General features: G+C 44.0%; 2 protein-coding genes across 2 annotated transcripts; one reads left to right on the top strand and one right to left on the bottom strand.

Annotated features, from left to right (window-relative positions):
• Positions 1-22: 22 nt before the first annotated feature.
• trak1b (trafficking protein, kinesin binding 1b) lies at positions 23-7,900 on the top strand (the record flags this gene model as incomplete). Its single annotated transcript, XM_079176639.1, has 16 exons — positions 23-73; positions 820-936; positions 1,048-1,148; positions 1,271-1,364; positions 1,481-1,559; positions 2,012-2,142; positions 2,225-2,299; positions 2,403-2,540; positions 2,631-2,707; positions 2,815-3,063; positions 3,206-3,489; positions 5,485-5,603; positions 6,014-6,221; positions 6,333-6,438; positions 6,941-7,066; positions 7,306-7,900. The coding sequence occupies 16 exons, from the start codon at positions 23-25 to the stop codon at positions 7,898-7,900; spliced, it is 2,550 nt and encodes an 849-aa protein (XP_079032765.1).
• A 6,503-nt stretch (positions 7,901-14,403) lies between these two features.
• On the bottom strand, positions 14,404-17,822 carry LOC306708560 (cholecystokinin-like). The gene is made up of 4 exons (XM_079176412.1): positions 17,779-17,822; positions 17,043-17,163; positions 16,753-16,908; positions 14,404-14,842 (listed from the first exon to the last, which is right to left on the bottom strand). Exons 2-4 carry the CDS (start codon positions 17,161-17,163, stop codon positions 14,706-14,708), a joined length of 414 nt encoding a protein of 137 aa, XP_079032538.1. The 5' UTR covers positions 17,779-17,822; the 3' UTR covers positions 14,404-14,705.
• Positions 17,823-19,394: the final 1,572 nt, after the last annotated feature.

Here is a 19,394-nt window from a genome sequence, read left to right as displayed (position 1 = left end):
ATGTGCAGACAGAGTGGGCCAGATGACGAAGACCTACAATGACATCGATGCCGTCACACGTCTGTTGGAGGAGGTGAGACGGCCTTTTCTTTAGTGTAATTTAAAGCTGCGCTTAAGTGCAACTGAGAAGGTGCTGCACTGTAGATTTGCCCAAATGAAATATGTTTATGGGATGAACAGTTGTGATCAAATGAACAGCAAAACACCGAAAGCAGTGAGTGAGTTCTTCCTCTAAATCTACCGACAGAGGCCGAAACCTGCACCCCCACAGGATGCCAGCAAGAACAAATGTGGTGTAATAATGCTGTGGGATGTTGATGTATTATTAGCATGCAAGTTTATTAGTAAAGCACATTTCAGCAGCAAGGCAATTCAAAGAAACATTAAAAGCATCGAGACAAAGTGCAAAAGAAACGCATTTAAAATGAAAGAGCCAAGATAATAGAAAAATAAAAACAAGCTCAAATAGAATCAGACAGGTCTAAAATACAGGAATTACACTGTAGTGTAAGAAATGAATGTTTGATTTAATATAAAGTCAGCGGCAAACAGAAAAGTCACAGCGGACCAGTTTGTTCCAGATATATGGTGCATAAAAACTAAACGCTGCTTCTCCACGTTTAGTCCTTTAACCCTTAATGTAGACTAAAGATGATAGTAGGCTGACTTTGTAATTGTCTTAATGTGGCTGTTAAAATTCATGTCTGTTGGTCGGTGGTAAGAACATTCTGGTGCATTGCCGTCGTTGAGTTGTTCAGTGCATTTACTCAGTGCTTGTATATGCTGCTAAACTGACCATCCTTCTCCTCCCACCAATAGAAAGAGAGAGATTTGGAGTTGGCTGCAAGAATCGGACAGTCGCTCCTCAAGAAGAACCGACGTCTGACTGAGCAGAATGACTATCTGGAGGAGCAAGTGGCACAAATCACAGAGGAGGTCTGCAGCTCTCAACATTCAAACAATCCCAACTCGAGCACCACATAGTAGCTCTTTCTGGAGCTTTCAAATGAATCACAGTCTTCATGAATATAAACGGTCCTCTTCCAGGTGGCCCAGCTGCACCATGAGCTGAACCTGAAGGATGAGCTGCTGCAGTTTTACACCAACGCAGCGGAGGAGAGCGAGGACGAGTCCAGCAGCTCCCGGACGTTAGCGTCCTTTTCTTTATTACTCAAAATCGCTCCTACTATCTGCAAATATGTATCTCAGAATGTACACACTACAGAGATGTAAAAGCATACATTTATTGTATATATTTATCTGTAAAAAGGGGGAAGAAAAGTAAAGTGGAAACTGGTTCAGGAGGCACACTCCAGAAGAAACTCAAAGAGCTGGAAGAGGAAAACCTCTCACTCCGCTCAGAGGTATCTCCACACACACACACACACACACACACACACACACACACACACACACATTGACACAATGTAAGACTCGTCTCGGATTATAATGCGTGTTTATAATGCGTGTTTGTACACAGGCACACCATCTGAAATCAGAGACTGAAATTTATGAAGAAAAGGAGCAGCAGCTTGTCAATGAATGTGTGAAAGAGCTCCGTAAGTATTGTCTCACACTTGCATTTGTTTATCTGTGTCGTGTTCAGCTTCCCTGTGTTTGTCTATGTGTGTTGAAACTTAAATAACTTAGATGACTGATCCCCAAACTCCGGTCCACGCCCACGGAAGATGACCTTTTTTGGTCTTAGTTGTTCTCTCTCTGGTGAACACAAGATTCAAAGTGGTGCTTTTGTGTGATTCTTTTTGGAGCAACTCAGTTTTACAGATCTGTGGATTAAATCAACTAATCGATTACTTGACGAAGACTTTCTTTGGTCGAGGACAGCCCGACATTTTACATTGTTGGTATCTGCGGAGGAAAGTGGTCCTTTGAAAATCCGGTTTATGGTTCATGGTCCGAAGGTTTGGGAACCTCTTAATGAGACTGAACTGGATTGTTTAATTCTCTTGTTGTCTCTCCCTCTAAAAACCTTTCCTTTCCATCCTATCAGGGATGTCCAGTCTCCAAATCTCCACCATAGCGGAGGAATTGTCTCGTAAGACTGAGGACGCTTCCCGCCAGCAAGAGGAGATCACACACCTCCTCTCTCAGATAGTAGACCTGCAGAAGAAAGCCAAATCTGTGAGCACACATGCACCGACACATGAACCCATCTGAACTCAAAGGTCACTGTTATCATACTTTTCTGCATGTGTGTTTCTAGTATGCGGTGGAGAACGAGGAGCTTTCTCAACACCTGGTGGCAGCTAAGGATGCCCAAAGGCAGCTCACAGCAGAGGTAACTTCCACATCACTGACCTGTCTTGACCACAGTCCCTTGCTTGCCAAGCTGATACCAGACACTTTAATTCCAAAAAGATTATTTTATTGTCTTCAAACAGCTCCAGGAGTTGGATGAGAAGTATTTAGAGTGTATAGAGATGCTGCACGAGGCCCACGAGGAGCTGAAGGACCTGAGGAACAGAAACTTCCCTGCAGGGACCCCTCGCCGCTTTCATCCTCTGGGACTGTACCCGATGGTGAGGGAGTGTGTGTGTGTGTGAGCGCGTCGGTAGATGTGTGTGCGTGACCGTCGTCCAGTCCGTCATGAGGAGTGTTTCGTGTTGCAGGATTCTCTGGCAGCTGAGATTGAGGGAACAATGAGGAAGGAGATGAGCCTGGACGACCCCGAGTGTGAGGAACAGAAGTACGTGTGGACTAAGAGTCCAAAACCAAAACGGTTTTACGTTATAGAAATAAAACACAAACTGCACACGCTGTTGGCTCATTCTCACATGTTTTGGTTGTGCGCAGGATCCATCGGAAGCGCGTGTTTGAGACGGTGAAGAACATCAACCAGACAGTCCGCCAGCGCTCTCTGACCCCAACCAACGCCAACATCCCGGGCTCCAACCAGTCTCTGTCAGCGCGTACGTCGCCCCAGTCCAGCGGCCTCTGCACACCTCACTCCAGCGTGTACGGAGGTGACGTCAGCGGGGACGGTGTGGCCCTTGATAACCGAACACAGAGCATCCTGATGGAGACGGCAGCCAATCAGGATAGGTGAGGAGGCTTGAGCTCACGCAATTAATAGATTAGAGAGGAAGTTGATATTGAGGACAATTTTCATACATCTACATGAATCAAAGAGTACCTTTGTACCAAATGTTATTAGTACAGTTTATATAACACGTTTGATCCGCAGCAGCACAGAGGGCCGAGAGAAGAAGGCCAGCGGAGCCGAGGACCTGCGGCTCGCCCTGCGCCGCCTGTCCCTGCGTCGACAAAACAACCTGAGCGAGAGGCGCTTCTTGGGAGAGGAGAGGGAGCGGAGACGGGGAGGATACGGAGATCTGCATGATTCCCTGGTCCAAGAGAGCCCCTTGTTGACCCCCTCGGAAAGCATCATGTCCCTCGGGAACCTCCACCTTTGGGCCTCACGAGGGCCCTACCTCCCCGACAAGCTCCAGATCGTCAAACCGCTTGAAGGTGAGGGTGAAAGGGAGGGCGGGGCAAGCTGCAAGGCGGGGAGGAAGCGGGAAGGCGAGCTACACCGAGGGGTCGGGGCAAAGAAGGGGAGCAAGCGGGGCTGGGGGACGGAGGGGGAGAGGCGGCTGGAGAGCCGGCATGGGCGGACGCCGGAGGAGGAGAGTGGGAGAGGTTGGGGCTGGGCGAGGAAGACCGGAGCTGGGATAGAGAGGGAGAGAGGAAGGAGGTGGGCCAGAGAGCGAGCCGGGAGCAGGAAGATGAAGGGAGTGAAAGAGAGGCCTCTCCCACTAATGCTCTTCAACTCTTTCTGGTCTCTGATGCACCATCACAAATCAGGCAGTTTTGCGTCTCCACACAGCTATTACAAAGACACACAGCCGAGGGGATGGTTGTAGACAGAAACACACCCCTGATGATGCCAGGCGTCCAAATCATTTGCCTCTTTGACTGAGCTTGACCTCCCTCTGGGATAAGGGAAACAGACTTAAAATTAGATGGACATGATTCCGGTTAGTGTAAAACTTCACCTGTAGACCAGCGATTCAATGATGTCACAGCTGGTGTTTTTACTTCGACAGCTGCAGCTGAAGTTTGACCCCAGAGAGAGCAGCAGCAGCGTTTAATTCTTCCTCTTGTGATTCAGTGTTGATTGTTGACCTGTGCTGCCCTCTGCTGGTAATAATTAATACTTCAGTTACAAGCACAGCTATATACACACATACTGTATATATTCTAGCATTTATGTGTTTTATATGTGAAGCACTACAAGAGTATTATGTTATGTATTTGATTGAGTGATATGTATTATGTACAAACAAACACTCCTTTCTACAACAAGAAATACAACAAATGACTGCTTGATGCAAGAGAATCTTCTTATTGAGGAAATAATGGGACTCCAGCAGCTGTTGTAAACATTATTATGATTATTGATTATTATTGCAGATAAATTGGAATATCGCCTGACAAACGGCGAGGGGCAGAACGTTTTGATCATCTTAAATAACTACAACTTATGAAAACAAAAGGAGCGGTTATATTTGTAGAGTCCCGCCTTGGTTTGAATTGACTCCAGCTATATGTTTAGAGACACTTCTCGGGTCCGAAGACACTTCAGCTCGCTCAAAGCCCCGTAAAGCCTCCTCAGTCCTTAATCCTTGAGATGCAATCAAATCGATTTCTGGAAAATTGAGAAATGAGAAAAGCCTAAAGAAACCCCCACGATAGCTTCTGTTTACATCCGTCTCTTTATTTGTATTTACACCTTCTCATTTCATATATATGCATTATTCTGTCTATGTGTTTCTTTGGTGTTTATCATTTAACTTCCTGTTTTTTTTTTCATGATTTTTGTTTGCTCATTCTGTCACTGCTTGCTTTCTCTGTTTCAAATTCTTCATGTAAATAAAAACCTTTTCTCATTCTACCTGCTCCTCCATTTCATTTTCATCACATTCCTCTGCTCTTCATCGCTTCTTAGCGTCTCTGTATTCGTGCCACCTTTGTTTGTCATCTTGATCACTGATGCTCATTCTGTAGCATTTCTCCTCATTTGTTTTTTCATGGATATGCTTGTCAGACAAGTAATTATTAGCTTTAAATGCATACTTTGAATGGCTACTTGTCTTGCTTTTGTTGCATAATCTCATATCAGCCCATATGCTAGTACCGTATGTGATATGTATGAGATATCTACATACATACATCTATCTGTCAATTTGTCCCTGCACCAGTATCACAAAACTACACATTTATAATATTTGATGGATGCATTTGTTCACAGATTGTTAGTAAAGCCTATTCAGCCTTTTAACTGAAACCATTGGACTCATTGTGAGCAATGCTGTCTTTCCCGGAGAGCTACATATCTGACAGACGATAAAAGAATTGGTTACATATCAAGAGCCATAAACAAGTGTTTAGCTTTGTGTGTGTGTGTGTGTGTGCGTGGTTAAAGATATTGAGTACATTGCAGTATTCATGTCTCTCCACCAGGCTCTGCCACGCTGCATCACTGGCAGCAGTTAGCCCAGCCGCACCTCGGTGTGATCCTGGACGCCAGGCCGGGAGTCGTGCCGAAGGGCTACAGACCCCTCGAACTAGAGCTGGAGCAGGTCTGTGTGTGTGTGTGTGTGTGTGTGTGTGTGTGTGTGTGTGTGTGCGTGTGAGAGGCTTCTGAGTCCGTATCTACAATATGGTCGCGTTCATGTAAATGCATCTCTTTATGTTTACCGTATGTACAGCTGTGTTGGGTTTATTCTGCATCATGTTAACAGCATTAGTTGGTTTTTACCACTACGTGACAATATGTAATTATTTTCACCGTAATTAAATAGCTTTTTCATTGCACAAATATAGACGTTATTTTGATATTTAGAGGAAAGTGATGTATAGCAAAAACCTTGTGTGTGAACATATGGCATAACTTGACTAGTTAATATTATTTTGACCCTTCTCCTAGTTAATATTGGTCCAAGTGGTAACACTGTAGTGATGTGCACTCCTTTGTCTGCGTTGTCTACAGGTATATCCATGGGGTGGCTTTGAGGAGGAGGAACCGGGGGAGCAATACTTCCAGAATCTGCCCACCTCCTCCGCCTCTGCCTCGCCGGCCGTGACCTCCACCTCCGGCACGTGTTACGCAAACCTCGGGCCGCCTCCGCCCAGCCTCGTTCTACCTTCTCCACCATCCCCGTCCCCATCGCCACATCTCAGCAACACTGACATCCTGGGTGAGGACACTCTGTACATTTGAACATACTGTATTTCTGTATATAGTTGGAACACATGCAGTGTTTCATGTTGTTTTAAATTACTGTAATGTGTTTGCCTTTTACTTGCAGCTGCATACTACCCAGGTAAATGCATGGCTCACACCAGCTCCACCTACACCTTCACAACGTGTCGGATCCTCCACCCAACCGATGAGCTGACGCGCGTCACGCCGAGGTAAGTGGTGCTGCTTGAAAATGTTTGATCTCTTTGAAATTCAGTCATAATCAACAACCGCAAAGTTTTACTTTTCTGCTAAAATCTGCTGTATTCAAACAAATGCCTTATTGCAAAAGTCATAATGAAGTAATGTGCTTTCATAAGAACCTCCTCTCCTCTGTTTTGAATGTTGCATACTTTTAAAAAGCGACTAAAATGAGTTTTGTATTACATTCCATGTGATATAATAACACTGAAAATCCACATATTAATTCAGCTTAATGTGATAATGTCCCTTCAGAGTGCTAAATGTGCACTCAGTCGCTGAGGTGGGAACACGTCCAAGCAACAACATTCAGTAAATTGTCTGCTAGACAGTCGAGAGGCGCTAAATAATACATGCAGGTGGTTCTGAGAAACAAAATCCCCTGTGCGGGAATAGAATGTCAGTTTACAACGATGAGATATCATGAAAGTGAGCATCATGTTTTCAGTGTTTCTAATTCCCTTTGTTTTCCAGTCTAAACTCAGTCCCCGCGTCGTCCTCCTGCGTGATGACCAGCACCCTGTTGGGAACTCCGATTGTTACACCATGCACACCCCGCAGGCTCGGTCTCAGGCCGTCCGAGTCCTCAACTAACCTCAGGCACGGTCCCAAATGCTATTACTTCATTTCAGGCTTCTTTCTAAAAATAGGTCTTCTTTCTACTGTCAGAAAAAGTTTCTTAACGAGTAAGCAGATTGTTGTTCGGGTACTTTTACAAACAAAGACATGTAAGTTTACTTGCCTTCATGTTTAACTGATAGGCAGAAGAAAGTGGACTGCGTTGCTTATTTATCAGTCAGTGTGATGTTGACTCTCATTTGTTTCCTGTGTTTGTGCAGAGATGCAACACGCACCACCAGCACCTCCCTGGGATTAGTGCGCCTCCTCCAGGAGAGAGGGATCTCAGCAGCAATGTATCACCAGAGCCAGGGCCTGGAGTACGGTCAGGGCAATGGAGGAGTCCTATTCAGCACCTCCATCGCCCCTAACCGAGCGCCCAACCCCGACCCTCTGCACCCCTCCACCCCTCCCAGCTCGCCCACAGGACAGGACGCTTCAGCTGTGCCGACGTCTGCGGGCTTCGACTTCAAGAGCCCTTCCTACGACAACTTCCTGACCTCCAAACCGGCCCGCTCCATTCTGAAGGAGGTGACGGGGAGGATGAGGGGCAGGCAGAGAGGGAAGGATTGCGAAAGCCAGACGGACGTTAGCGTGACCGTCCACAACCTCAACCTGCTGGACAAGGTGAAGCGGCTTGGTGTGGCCGGAGGTCCAGGAAGCAGAGCAATGAGTCCCGGCCCCATCCTGGGGCCTCTGGGCGGGCTGCGCAGATCCGGCTCCCCTTTTGGGCCCGATGGAATGAGGAGGAACCCGAGTTATCCATCCATGGTCGGGCCCAGCATGGCCATGAAAGCCCCGGGGCCCCAGGAGTAGTCTGGACTGCTGCTGGCCATTAGAGAGTGGCCAAGTAGGAGCCAGGCGGGGCCACGGACCGACTGTTGATCAGTCACCTGGAGCCCAAACACTGACTCACATTGTTCATACTGTATGACAACAACGTGGCACGACTGTCTCTTATCACTGCTGTGCTTCTGCACAGATACTATCCACGCTTTAGTGCTTTTAGGAGGTGACTCAGAGTTTCCCTACTCTGAAAAGCATGCTAACCGGAGGGGAAAACAATCGGCTACACACAAAGAAATAACTCATAACAGTTTATACATACAGTCTATGGTTTAAGTTAGCCCGCTATGGCAACAGTGCATATACAAATGGCCGTTGCTCTACATGTCCAGCTACATTGATTTGAATGGGAATGCCCCTTCTACTCACATTTTATTTCTATGGCGCCACATTATGCAACCAAAGGGCTAAAAGGCTAACACAAGGCCTGTAGCTAGCTAAAACCATTTGATTTCTGCATGTCAAAGATGTGTGTTGCGAGATACCGTAGTTAGCTCAGGCACCTGCGAACATATTACTGCACAGCTTTCTGTTTTATCCACATTACATTATAAGACAAGTTGCATATTGTCAAAATGTGTTAAGCGTTAAGCGAGTCTTATTTATGATGATGGCTCACTTTTGTCTTCTTAAAGACTTTTTCGGTTCTAGTAAAAACGTAGTTCAGCGTTCTTTACGCTGTTGGTAGTTCATCCCACCACACAGCAGCTTTCAGACTTTTTTCTGTTGTTTGCTAGCCGACGAAAAGTGACAAGGAGGAACCTTCACGCGATATAAAGATAACGGAGAGCAATGAATTGTTTTCCCCTCCGGTGTGGGCAGGACTTAACAGTGCTCTGTCTCAGGAGCAAAATAATTTAACCCAAATTTATTCTGATATATGCAGCCATGCAGATTTGGTTTCATGCGCTCATGTTATGAAACATCTCTGAAATGTCTCAGAGATGCGTTAGTTTGACTCACATATGTACAAATCTGGGAATATAAAACCAATTTTATATAATTACATTTTATGTAATTGGGTGAACTGACCCATTAAAATCAGAATATCAATAGTATATATATATACTATTGAGATATCGCCCACTGCTGTCCACTCACATCCCTGCTTTGGAGACTGACTCTGCTGGCTAGATGTACTACTCCCACTCTTGCCTTTTCTGAAAAACATCCACAAAATCCTACTCACATCCAGACAGCTGGACTCTGTTAAATCTGCCATCGCACTAGTTGGCTCTTTGTAGTCTCTGTAGCACTAAAACATGCCTTTCTTCTTCTCTGTTACTGGATTAAGATCCACCATTTTATAAATGATTAAAAACTTTACACCAAATACATGAAAATACGTCACCTTTACCTTCACTCTCTCCCCCCCATCAGTCGTACCCCTTCCTAAATCCCCCCTGAAGTGATTAGGTGTGAGTCCGACATGTTGCTTTCACTAAATCATGACATTGATTTTAAGTCAGTATTAAAGATACTTTGGTTTAGTTTCCTAATTGGCCATTAGACGGGGAAGTTGATGCGCACACTGAACTGAACGGGACGGATCGATGCGCTGAGGCCACAGCTCACAGAGAGGACGGAGAGAGGGATGAAGGAAGTGGCAAATCAGCCATTGTGGTCGGAAGCTTTTGGAGAAATGAAGCAATACAGTGCCTCGACTATCTATTTTTTATCATTATTTGTTCTTCTTGTGTTGGACTAAAGGTGGTGAAGAGTCGTAGTTGCACTTGTGTTTATTTATTTAAATAAATCCTATGAATTTAACCTACTTTTCCGTTTTTTTTGTGCTCACTGTATATACTGTTCATTGTCACTCATAAAGGAATCATTATAGTGCGTATCCAAGAACCACACATCACTGTAAGTAACTGGGGAAATCATGTAATGAGGTTTTTTTTCCAAATAAAAATTCTGTATCTGAGTCTTATGGTTTTCCGTCTCTCTCTGTGTATGTGTGTGTGTGTGTGTGTGTGTGTGTGTGTGTGTGTGTGTGTGTGTGTGTGTGTGTGTGTGTGTGTGTGTGTGTTTTTCCCTCAACAAGACATGAAAAGAAGAATCCCAGACAGGAAATCATCGTTTCCCCCTCCACCAGCAGATGGCGCTCACGAATAACCAGAAAACAGTCTGTATGCGGAGCGCAGTGCTTGTGTCCGTCTGTCCACACTGGCACAGTCATAATCCATTACCCATTCACCATCTGTATCGCTTGTGCTCTGAGGGATATGATGAAGGCTGCTTATTAAACCTCTATTAGCCGCAGGGTGAAGGAGAGGTTGGCAATAATCAAAAAAATGCCGCTCTGGCAGCTGGGGAGTCTTAATACGAAGACATGAGATGAAACTCTGTTTCAAATGTCTTTGACGTCTTTCTCTGTGGATATTTGTCCTCTTAGCATAACATTTTCAGTGATTTATCACAAGCTCAAATCCGCTGCCTCCCGAGGTGAAACAGGTCATCCACCCTCAGGTGCAAACCGGATCCTCTTCTGAATTTACGTAAATTTACGCACATTTATTTGACTGGCTCCCAACCAGTCAGATCAACACTCTCATAACGTCCCAATGTGTTTGTTAAAATCAACATCAATATTACATGAATATATTACATAAAAGTGAATACCTTTAGCCATGCGAGCAGTGTGGCTCTAGAGATGTCGGTTACATATTCCGCCACTTTGGTCCAGAGTGAAATATCTCATGTGTTACAAGTATTGGATGGACTGCCGTGAAACCATGAACAGACATTCATTGTTCACAAACAATTAACTTTACTGATTTTCAGTCGGATACAAATGACTCCGGTTGTTGTGAGGCTGTCCTGTGCAGCCTCCTTACCATATCTGCACCCAGACAGAAAATAGTCCAGCAAATAACCCACAAAATTAGTTTTTTGGACAAAATGAGATTTAAAAAACCTCACTAACACCCACTAACATCTGGCTCTTGTATTTAGAGGGAAAGTTCTTTTATGTATTTATTTGCAAGGGTCCCCATTAGCTGATGCCAAAGGCACCATGACAGTCATCGCAGTTTGAAAGAATAAGTAACAGATATTAAAAAAAGAAGTAATCAAATAACTTCTTTCATCTGTGTATAAACCTGTTTTCTGGTGAGTTCCACGTCCATCGTGATAAAAGCAGAAAGACACTGCTACTCTCTAATGGCAATGGGAGAGAAGTCTATTACCTGTTTTGGCATGTTTTCCCACGTTTAAAAGGTTTGTAGGTCTGCGTGTAGGAGAAGATTTCATGGGGTCGTCGTGAAGTGAAGCGGGTCGTCTACAAGGCCGCAGCTAGAACCTTCTCTGAGAGGTTTGACGAGCTGTTTGCTCCTGATTCCTGTCTTTGTGCTAAGCTAAGCTAACAGGCTGCTGCTGGCGTCACAGTTACATTAATATAACACTTTTGGGGTATTTTTTGAACTGTTGTTTGTGTCATGAATACTTTCACATAGAGCGTAAATATCAAGAGGCAAAAAAAAATGCAACATTGTTTTTTTCGCGCAGTGAATAAAAGCATCAACCAATCAGGTTGTGTCAATATTCCAAATGTACACTATAGTGTACCACAACACAGGCTCCGTAGTCTGAAACAAGAAAGTAAACTTTATTACTCGTTTCAACCCTGACAATGGCAGAACAGATCCATTCATTCTGTGCTTACCTTTCACAATAAAAGCACTTGAGAACACTCTGCTTCCCTGCTTTTACCATAAGTTCCTCTGTTTTATATGCCAGTAAAAGGCCTTTGAATTGACAAAAAGCTGATTTGAGGTTAAATGGACATTTTTTTGGAGACAGACAGGACAGAGAATGAAAGACGAGTAGCCTACGTCGAGCCAGTTTCATAGAGGATCCAGGAAGAGTTCGGACCATCTGCTCGTCACCGTTGCTGGATCTTCATTACAGCCACACTCTTGGAGCTCATGTTCCTTTCATGAGTGTGTGGCTTTGTACATTAGCACACAAAACCCAGAGCACTTACGCACGTGTGAGCGCCCGAATCGCTCCATGTCGTAGGCTGCACATGGCGTTCACCGTTTCAACATTTTTCTTTTTTTGCGTCATTGGTACTCCTAGCAGATATCCACATCCACACATCTGTTGGTACACACACACACACACACACAGTGGAGACATTTACTGACAGTCCCACTGAAGCCTTTAAACCTTCTCAGAGCCTTTAACTCTCAAGTCGGCCTCAGATCTTCAAACAGAAAGTTTGAGTCAATTCCCACGGCCCTCTCAGAATCTCAAGTCGCTATAAAATTTGTGATTCAAATGAAACCTCAGTCCGGGCCGGTGTCATCGATGCCCAACACACACACACACACACACACACACACACACAAACACACACATATAAAGGCAGCAAACCCTCTCTTTCCCCCCAAGGCGTTCAAAACCACTTCTCTGAATAATTCACCGGGTCTGCTTCGTCCATCGATCCGTCGCTGCACCTCTCACTCACGCAGACACATCTTTCACTTAACACGCCAGGCCAGGACCGGCATAATGGGCCCCTTCATCACAACTCAGCACCACCGTGGATTCCTCCTCCTTCCCTCACCGATACCTTCTGCAGGTTGAACAGCGGGCTGTTTTCTCTGTTGTCCTTGTTGTTTGCATCATAACAAAAACAAATAAAATGTCAAGTGAGTCAATATCACGTGGTCTAATCTCTTTTACTGCCTTTGCCCCGAAGAAGTTTCAACATTTTCTCATAACACAAAATTTCTTCATAACACCAAATCACTCTAAAAGCTGTTATCGGAGCCAAAAGCAATTATTAGGATTTATTTTGAGCCTGCTTTAATAATTCAAACCGATATCAGTTTCTCCAAACGCTTCAAAACCGTTTCAATATTTAGCACAGACGTTAAAGCTCATAATGATCCTGCCGTTCTTTTGAAGATATTCTCCCACATTCCCCGGCCTGCTTCTTGAATGATGCGTTCACTGACTTTCATCTCCTGACCCTTTATCTCAGCATCAGGCATCTCTCCCTTTACATGCATCAACCCAGCATCATTACCCATAATCCACCGTGGTCCAGCAATTTTCGCTTTCATCGCTTTTGCAGTAGGCAAAGACACTGACCTCTGACACTGGAATAGAAGTCTTATTTCAATACATTTAGTTTATTACATGTAACAATGTTACAGAAACTAGATCCGGCAGAGGATGACAAATGGACGACCAGTCCCATGAGCGACTCGCGTCTTTCATGGCGATATGGCCCTACAGCAAAACAAAACCCCGAAATACATCACAAGGCAAAATCCACCTGAGTTCAGACGAGAACAGAAAACCCTCCTTCTCCCAGATCCCCATTACAATAAAGATTTTATGATATGTTAACTTCAAAATACTTCAAATACTCTTTACATATGTATGTAAAAAGAATACTCTGCTATGATTCATATTTTATTTTAACATCTTTTCCCAGGTAAAAAGAAACAAAATAAAACTGAAAGCTCATCTAATCTTTTTCCCTCATTGAGAAATTCTGGATCTTTGCTCTCGTTACATGCATAGAGTATTTTCAAAATAAACTACCGTCTTTCACCGGACACTTAGGCTTAGGCAACAAAACCACTTAGTTGTGTTTAGTGACTCACGTGATTAGAGACACTAACAACTGCTGTGATAACATGTCCACTTTAAGGGGACACGAACAGCGGTCTTCTGGACGAAAGTCGTGTGTCTGGAGGTTTCGGGTTTCTTTGCCAGCTTTTATATATTGGCCAGCGATCGGCTTTCGAGTACCAAATCCATTTTACCTGATGAATCTGAGATTTTACAGAGGTGCACAAAGATCTCCCTCTTCAGTAGAGGAATGTGAATCTTTGCACAGATAAAGTCAGTGTAGTGAAGGCCGGACATTTTAGGGAACATAAATATAAGAAAAACACATGTTTAGTGATACAATCTTACATAACACATTAAACATTTATTTGTCCCACAAAGTGACATCTTCCTATGATTCCCAACTAAATACATTTCCTTGCCCAAAGGAAAACAGAAAACAATTAAATAAAAGCATAAAAGCAGACACCATTTTCTTACTGGTCATCTTCTGTATTCATCATCAGTCTGGTTGACCCGGTGGAGTGTAGAGAAGAAGAAAATGAAGAAATGGAATTGGAAGGATTTGTTTTATCCAACAGAAAAATCAGCATGACACTGATTTTGGAACGTAACAAGTCAAATGATTTAAGTGGTTTTATTCACCAAAATGACTTTTAGAGCAACAGTGTGTGTGTGTGTTAAGAGTAGTCGTACTCACGCTGTCAACCATAGTGATGCTCGTGATGTATTAGGTTTCATAACGTCAGAATACTAAGATCGTTGTACGTTCGCAGCAGTAATGAGGTGCCACAGATAATCTTCTTTTTGACACCCAATGAATGCTAATGGCTCTGAGTTCAGCAGCATGCGCTACGTTGGAAGAATTCATATGCAGAGTGTGACATTTCCAATCTTTATTCAGTCCAGTTAGTCCCAACAGATCTTCACACCATCCCAATGTTTTCCACTCAAAATGATAAAGAAACCAGAGAAAACCAGAAACAAACAAACCTTGGACAGTGAGAGCTTTTCTGCAAAATTTGGCATATGTATATTGCATTATTACAGTTTTACAAACAAATGTACAACAAATACATCATAAATCGACTCTTTATTGTGAGACAGTGGGGAGCCAGCTTGCGTGGGGTGTTTTTTTCTTCTTCTTGTGCCCGTACGCAGACGTCTGAGCCGTGTCTTTCCTTTACGAGGAGTACTCGTACTCCTCTGCACTGCGGCGGCCGAAATCCATCCACCCCAAGTAGTCCCTGTCTGCTATCCGGTGGTTGGCGCTCAGTCCGTTGCCTCTGTTGTTCGCCGTGGAGTTTCTACGCACAGAACCTGGGAGGAGAAGTGGGGAGGAGGAGGAGGAGGAGGAGGAGGAGTGGAGGTGATAGAAAGAGTGGGTGGAGGAGGAACAGAGCAGGAGAGAAATTAGTATTCCTCAGAGTTTGTAGAGCATGAGAGCGGCTAAAAACTTCACTGGGTTTGTTTTTCCTGCTTTTGGTTTGTTTCTGCGTAGAGACAGCTGGAGAAGTTCTAGCTTGAAATGTGTTGCAAGCAAATGGTGGTGCAATAACAGAGTGAATGTGATTCTTTTATTCTCTGAAACACTCTGACGGAGCTGAAAGGATTCATTTAGTTTTTTTTAATAACTAAAACATCATTCTATTAAATCTGGTGGCAGTTTTTGGCGAGATAGAACACAAGTGATGCTCTCATTATAGTCTTCATGCACTGAAATGTATTTGCATTGATTGATGCTTTTAATATGAAAAATATGACATCACTTTTACTGCATTTTCTGTCGCAGTTTTTAGCAGTTAGTTGAGTTCCTTACCAAATTATGATTTTCACAATCTGGTGTTTATACTCTTCCAGAAACAAAAGTGTTTTCTTCTCCACCAGCTGATTTGTGTTTGGTTTCTGGGACTATTTGGGTTTTTTAAATGTTGTGAAGCTGGTTTGCTTTTTGGACATTTTAATTGTCTCTTTCTCGTTGTCTGTATCTCACATTCACACAACACCGAGATAAAAGGGGGACTTTCCACCACCAGCTGGACTTCAGGGTGACAACATACTATTACCGTCTCCTTGTGTGTCCATGCATGTACATTTCTTAATATGCGGCCTACATTTGCACCAACAGGTGTCCATTCCCTTGAAATGATCATCGCGCCCTCATTTCTTCTTCTTCTTCTCCCCCCCACACACTGTGACCTTCCTTCTTGTAAAACAGAAGTAGGAATGCTATCCTTTTGGTAATCAATTGAGCGCTAGCAGAGATGCTGTTTTCACTCCACCCACATCCTCCTACACAACACACACACACACACACGGGCACACTGCATTTAAGTTCCCTGGTGTGCTGAGAAGATTGGCTGCAGAAGGCTCGACAACGACACCTCCTACACCGAAACATGCAAGTGAACAGCGAGCACACGAACACTGACACCCACAAACACACACGCACGGTAACACAGAAAACACACATGCACACATCCCCTTACAGTACATATCGATTTCAATGTGCCCTTTGACATTTTATAGTCTTCACTGTCTGGCTGAATGGTCTGTTTTTGCATGTATTTATTGTTTTACTGACGCTTATGCAACACCAGATTATAAACTTTACGCAGAAAACTTTTTCTTCAGAGCATTGAGAGAGTCTTTTCTAACCTTTGATCTCTATAGCTACGTGATAATGAGGCAGTTTCCGGCTACTTGTCCTGCATAGAGACCTTGGACACACATGAAGTTTCTGGAAGCCAAACAGAAGATGCAGGTCTTGACGTTGAGTGTATGCTTGTGTGTGTGTTGTGTCAGAGACGTTCACACAGCCAGAGAGATCAGAGCGCTGAACATGAGGAACTATGACGGGGTCGAGGGCTTTTTCTCCTGGCATTGAAGAAGTAGAAAAAAAAAGAGCGACTGGGAGAAAGTGAAATAAGATGGTATTGAGGAGAATGACCGGAAGGCTGCGCACTCTCATACGCGCTCTTTCAAACCACAAAAGCTTTTCAGGGCCACTAATTCATTTTACAAAGCTGTGCTGTGCCCTGATTCCAGTAATTAGCAAGATCGAGGGGAGGAGAAAGGGAAGGGGAAAAAAGCACTTGTCTCTGAAAATGAACCTATTTTGCAAATATATGTAGTTGCCAGATGTTTCTCTTTACGCAATCGCATTCACAAACATCTACCCTCTTATGCTGCAGGTGTGCATTCTCACATACACACACACACACACACACCTTTCCTGGAGGAGATGAGTCTTGCCAGCAGCTCACTGAGGTTGGCTCGGGAGTCAGCATCCTCCTCAGCCAGAGGAAGAGCCTTCAGCTGGGGGGCAGAGCGGCTGTGTTGGAAGTGGGGCTCTCCAAAGGTGTGGGTGTCACCTTCAAGGAGAGCTGCTCAACACAGACAAATGAAGACACACAAGGGCAGATGTCAGATAAGGAAATTTACTGTGATATATTAGTGCAACGTGCCTTTTCTTCTTCTTCTTTCTTTCTTTTTATCCCCCGCAGTGAGAAGTTAGTACCTTCAGAAGCAGCGGACGCGGAGCGGTGGCCCTCGTCTAGAGGCTGGGAGGAGAAGGGGAGCCCCAAACAGCTCGTACATAATACTGCCAGCACGATGCACACACACAACCCTGCAGTCATCTAAAACACAGAGAGAGAGAGAGAGAGAGAGAGAGAGAGAGAGAGAGGAGGAAAAGTTTAATGAATCTGAGATGCGTTCTCCTCTCCTGACTCAACAGTCATCTTCCACACTGAGAAACCACAACTGAGCCCATCTGCCAGACAACTGCTCTTTCGCAGTTGTAGCTCTGACTGCACTGGAAAAAAAAGGAGCGTGAATCAGAAACAGCGTATAATATTCACACTGTCATCCAATGGGCACGGCGCGCAGCACGCTGTGGATAGTTGCATCTCAATTTCAGCAGGCTAAAGTGACCCGATTGCCACAAATTTGCGTTCGGAAAACTGGAAATATGTTAAAATCTAAAACCTTCTAATCATTTTAGAACAAATACACTAAATGTTATGTATTTGCATACATATTGCTTTTACATATGAAAAGAAATCAAGGCAAAATGTACACAAAATTGTAAAAATGCTGAATCTTTTTTTTTTGCATTTTTATAAAAACTGATGTCTGAATCCCAGTCTGATTATAAAGAAGAAAAACTAATTCCACAATATTAAAAAACATCTTTTAAAATGCTTAAAGCTCTGGTCTGTCATACAATAAAAAATAAATAGCGGTTTCCTTACCTTGAGAAAAGAGGTTCAGTGTCAGAGGAGTGTGTGAGAGTAAGCAGAGCACTTCTCTGTTGAGTGGGAAGGATGCCCTTTTTATACTCCACGCTCAGCGCCCTGTGTGTGCGTGTGTGTGTGTGTGTGTGTTGCCTCAGCGTACATCCTGTGTATTCCTCTGTGTGTTTGCGAGCCTTATGTGAGCATATTTGCTACAATCTCAACAATGCCAACAGCTTGCTTCAGTTTGATCGTCTTTATTGTTTGCTCATCATAAAAATTCAGAAGCTGCCTGTTTGACAATGCTTTGACAAAAACGTGTGTGTACACAAGTGTGTGTTTCTGTGTGTTGTGCACATTAACAGAGAATCATGTGGATTGAAAGTATCTCTTGAAATGTATGTTAAAATAAAGTTTTCTTTGTTTGACTGGAAATAAGTGTATTTTTATGAAGCATACTGATATGACACACATTTCAAATGCCGCCACGAGAAGCACGTGTGTGTGTGTGTGTGTGTGTGTGTGTGTGTGTGTGTGTGTGTGTGTGTGTGTGTGTGTGTGTGTGGGTGGGTGGATGATGGGGAGGATGGCTGTGTGGTCGGGCATGTGTGGGTGTGTTTATTTGTACACACACCCACACATGCATTAGTGGATGTTCACACTTAAAAACAAGTGTGTGTGTGTGTGTGTGGGGGGAGCAATGGACAATCTTCAGTTTTGTTAATTTAACAGGTGACTGAGCTCCAACTGAGACATCTCCAGCATCCTCCTACTCCCCTCCCCTCCTTTCTCCCCCCTCTCTCCCCCCGTAGCACACACAGGATTAACCCGGCTGATCGATCGTGCAGGTGTAGCAAACCAGGCCGTCACCTGAGTCGATAGCCAATCATCAGCTCAATGTTTTTATTAATGAGGCCGACAGCCCGCTGATGCACGACAGGATTAAGATCTCTGCCGCCCGCGCCGGAGCTGTTTTGTACCTGCGGAGATAATGTGGACAAGAAAACGTATCACTGAGGCTGTTAACTGAGGGGAACCACGGAGGAGGAACAAACACATCATTTCACTGCTGCGGTCTAATTAGGAGAGATAAATGAGCGACAGTATGAAGCTGTTCTCCACACACACACACACACACACACACACACACACACACACACACACACACACACACACACACACACACACACACACACACACACACACACACACACACACTTGTGAGCTGTACTCAAAGTAACTCTCCATGGAGCGCTGACATTCAATGAAATATGGATCAAGTGCTCATTTGCTGGCAAATAAATGAAGAATAACAGCAATTACATCTGTGAAGAGTCCCTGTTATAATTAGCGACTGCTCCCCTGACATTTGACTTGAACTGCTGCCAGTGAGGATGAACGACCATCATCCAACGGTAAAGAATGAAAAGGGTTCCCCCACGACCAAACGCCATAGGACTGAAACCTGTTTCTCAAATCAAATGGATTAAAAAAGACATTTTAATAGAGAGAGAACAACTTAAATAACAAATGAATGATTATCTAAACTGTAGATTTAACTCTACAATCACACGTGTAAATATACCTGCAATCTATATGGTAGGAAAAAAATGCAGATTGGGCTTAAAAATGCT

The sequence above is a fragment of the Pholis gunnellus genome (assembly GCF_910591455.1).
Source record: "Pholis gunnellus genome assembly, chromosome: 16".
NCBI classification, from domain to species: Eukaryota; Metazoa; Chordata; class Actinopteri; order Perciformes; family Pholidae; genus Pholis; species Pholis gunnellus.
This window is presented reverse-complemented; position numbering and strand designations above follow the sequence as displayed.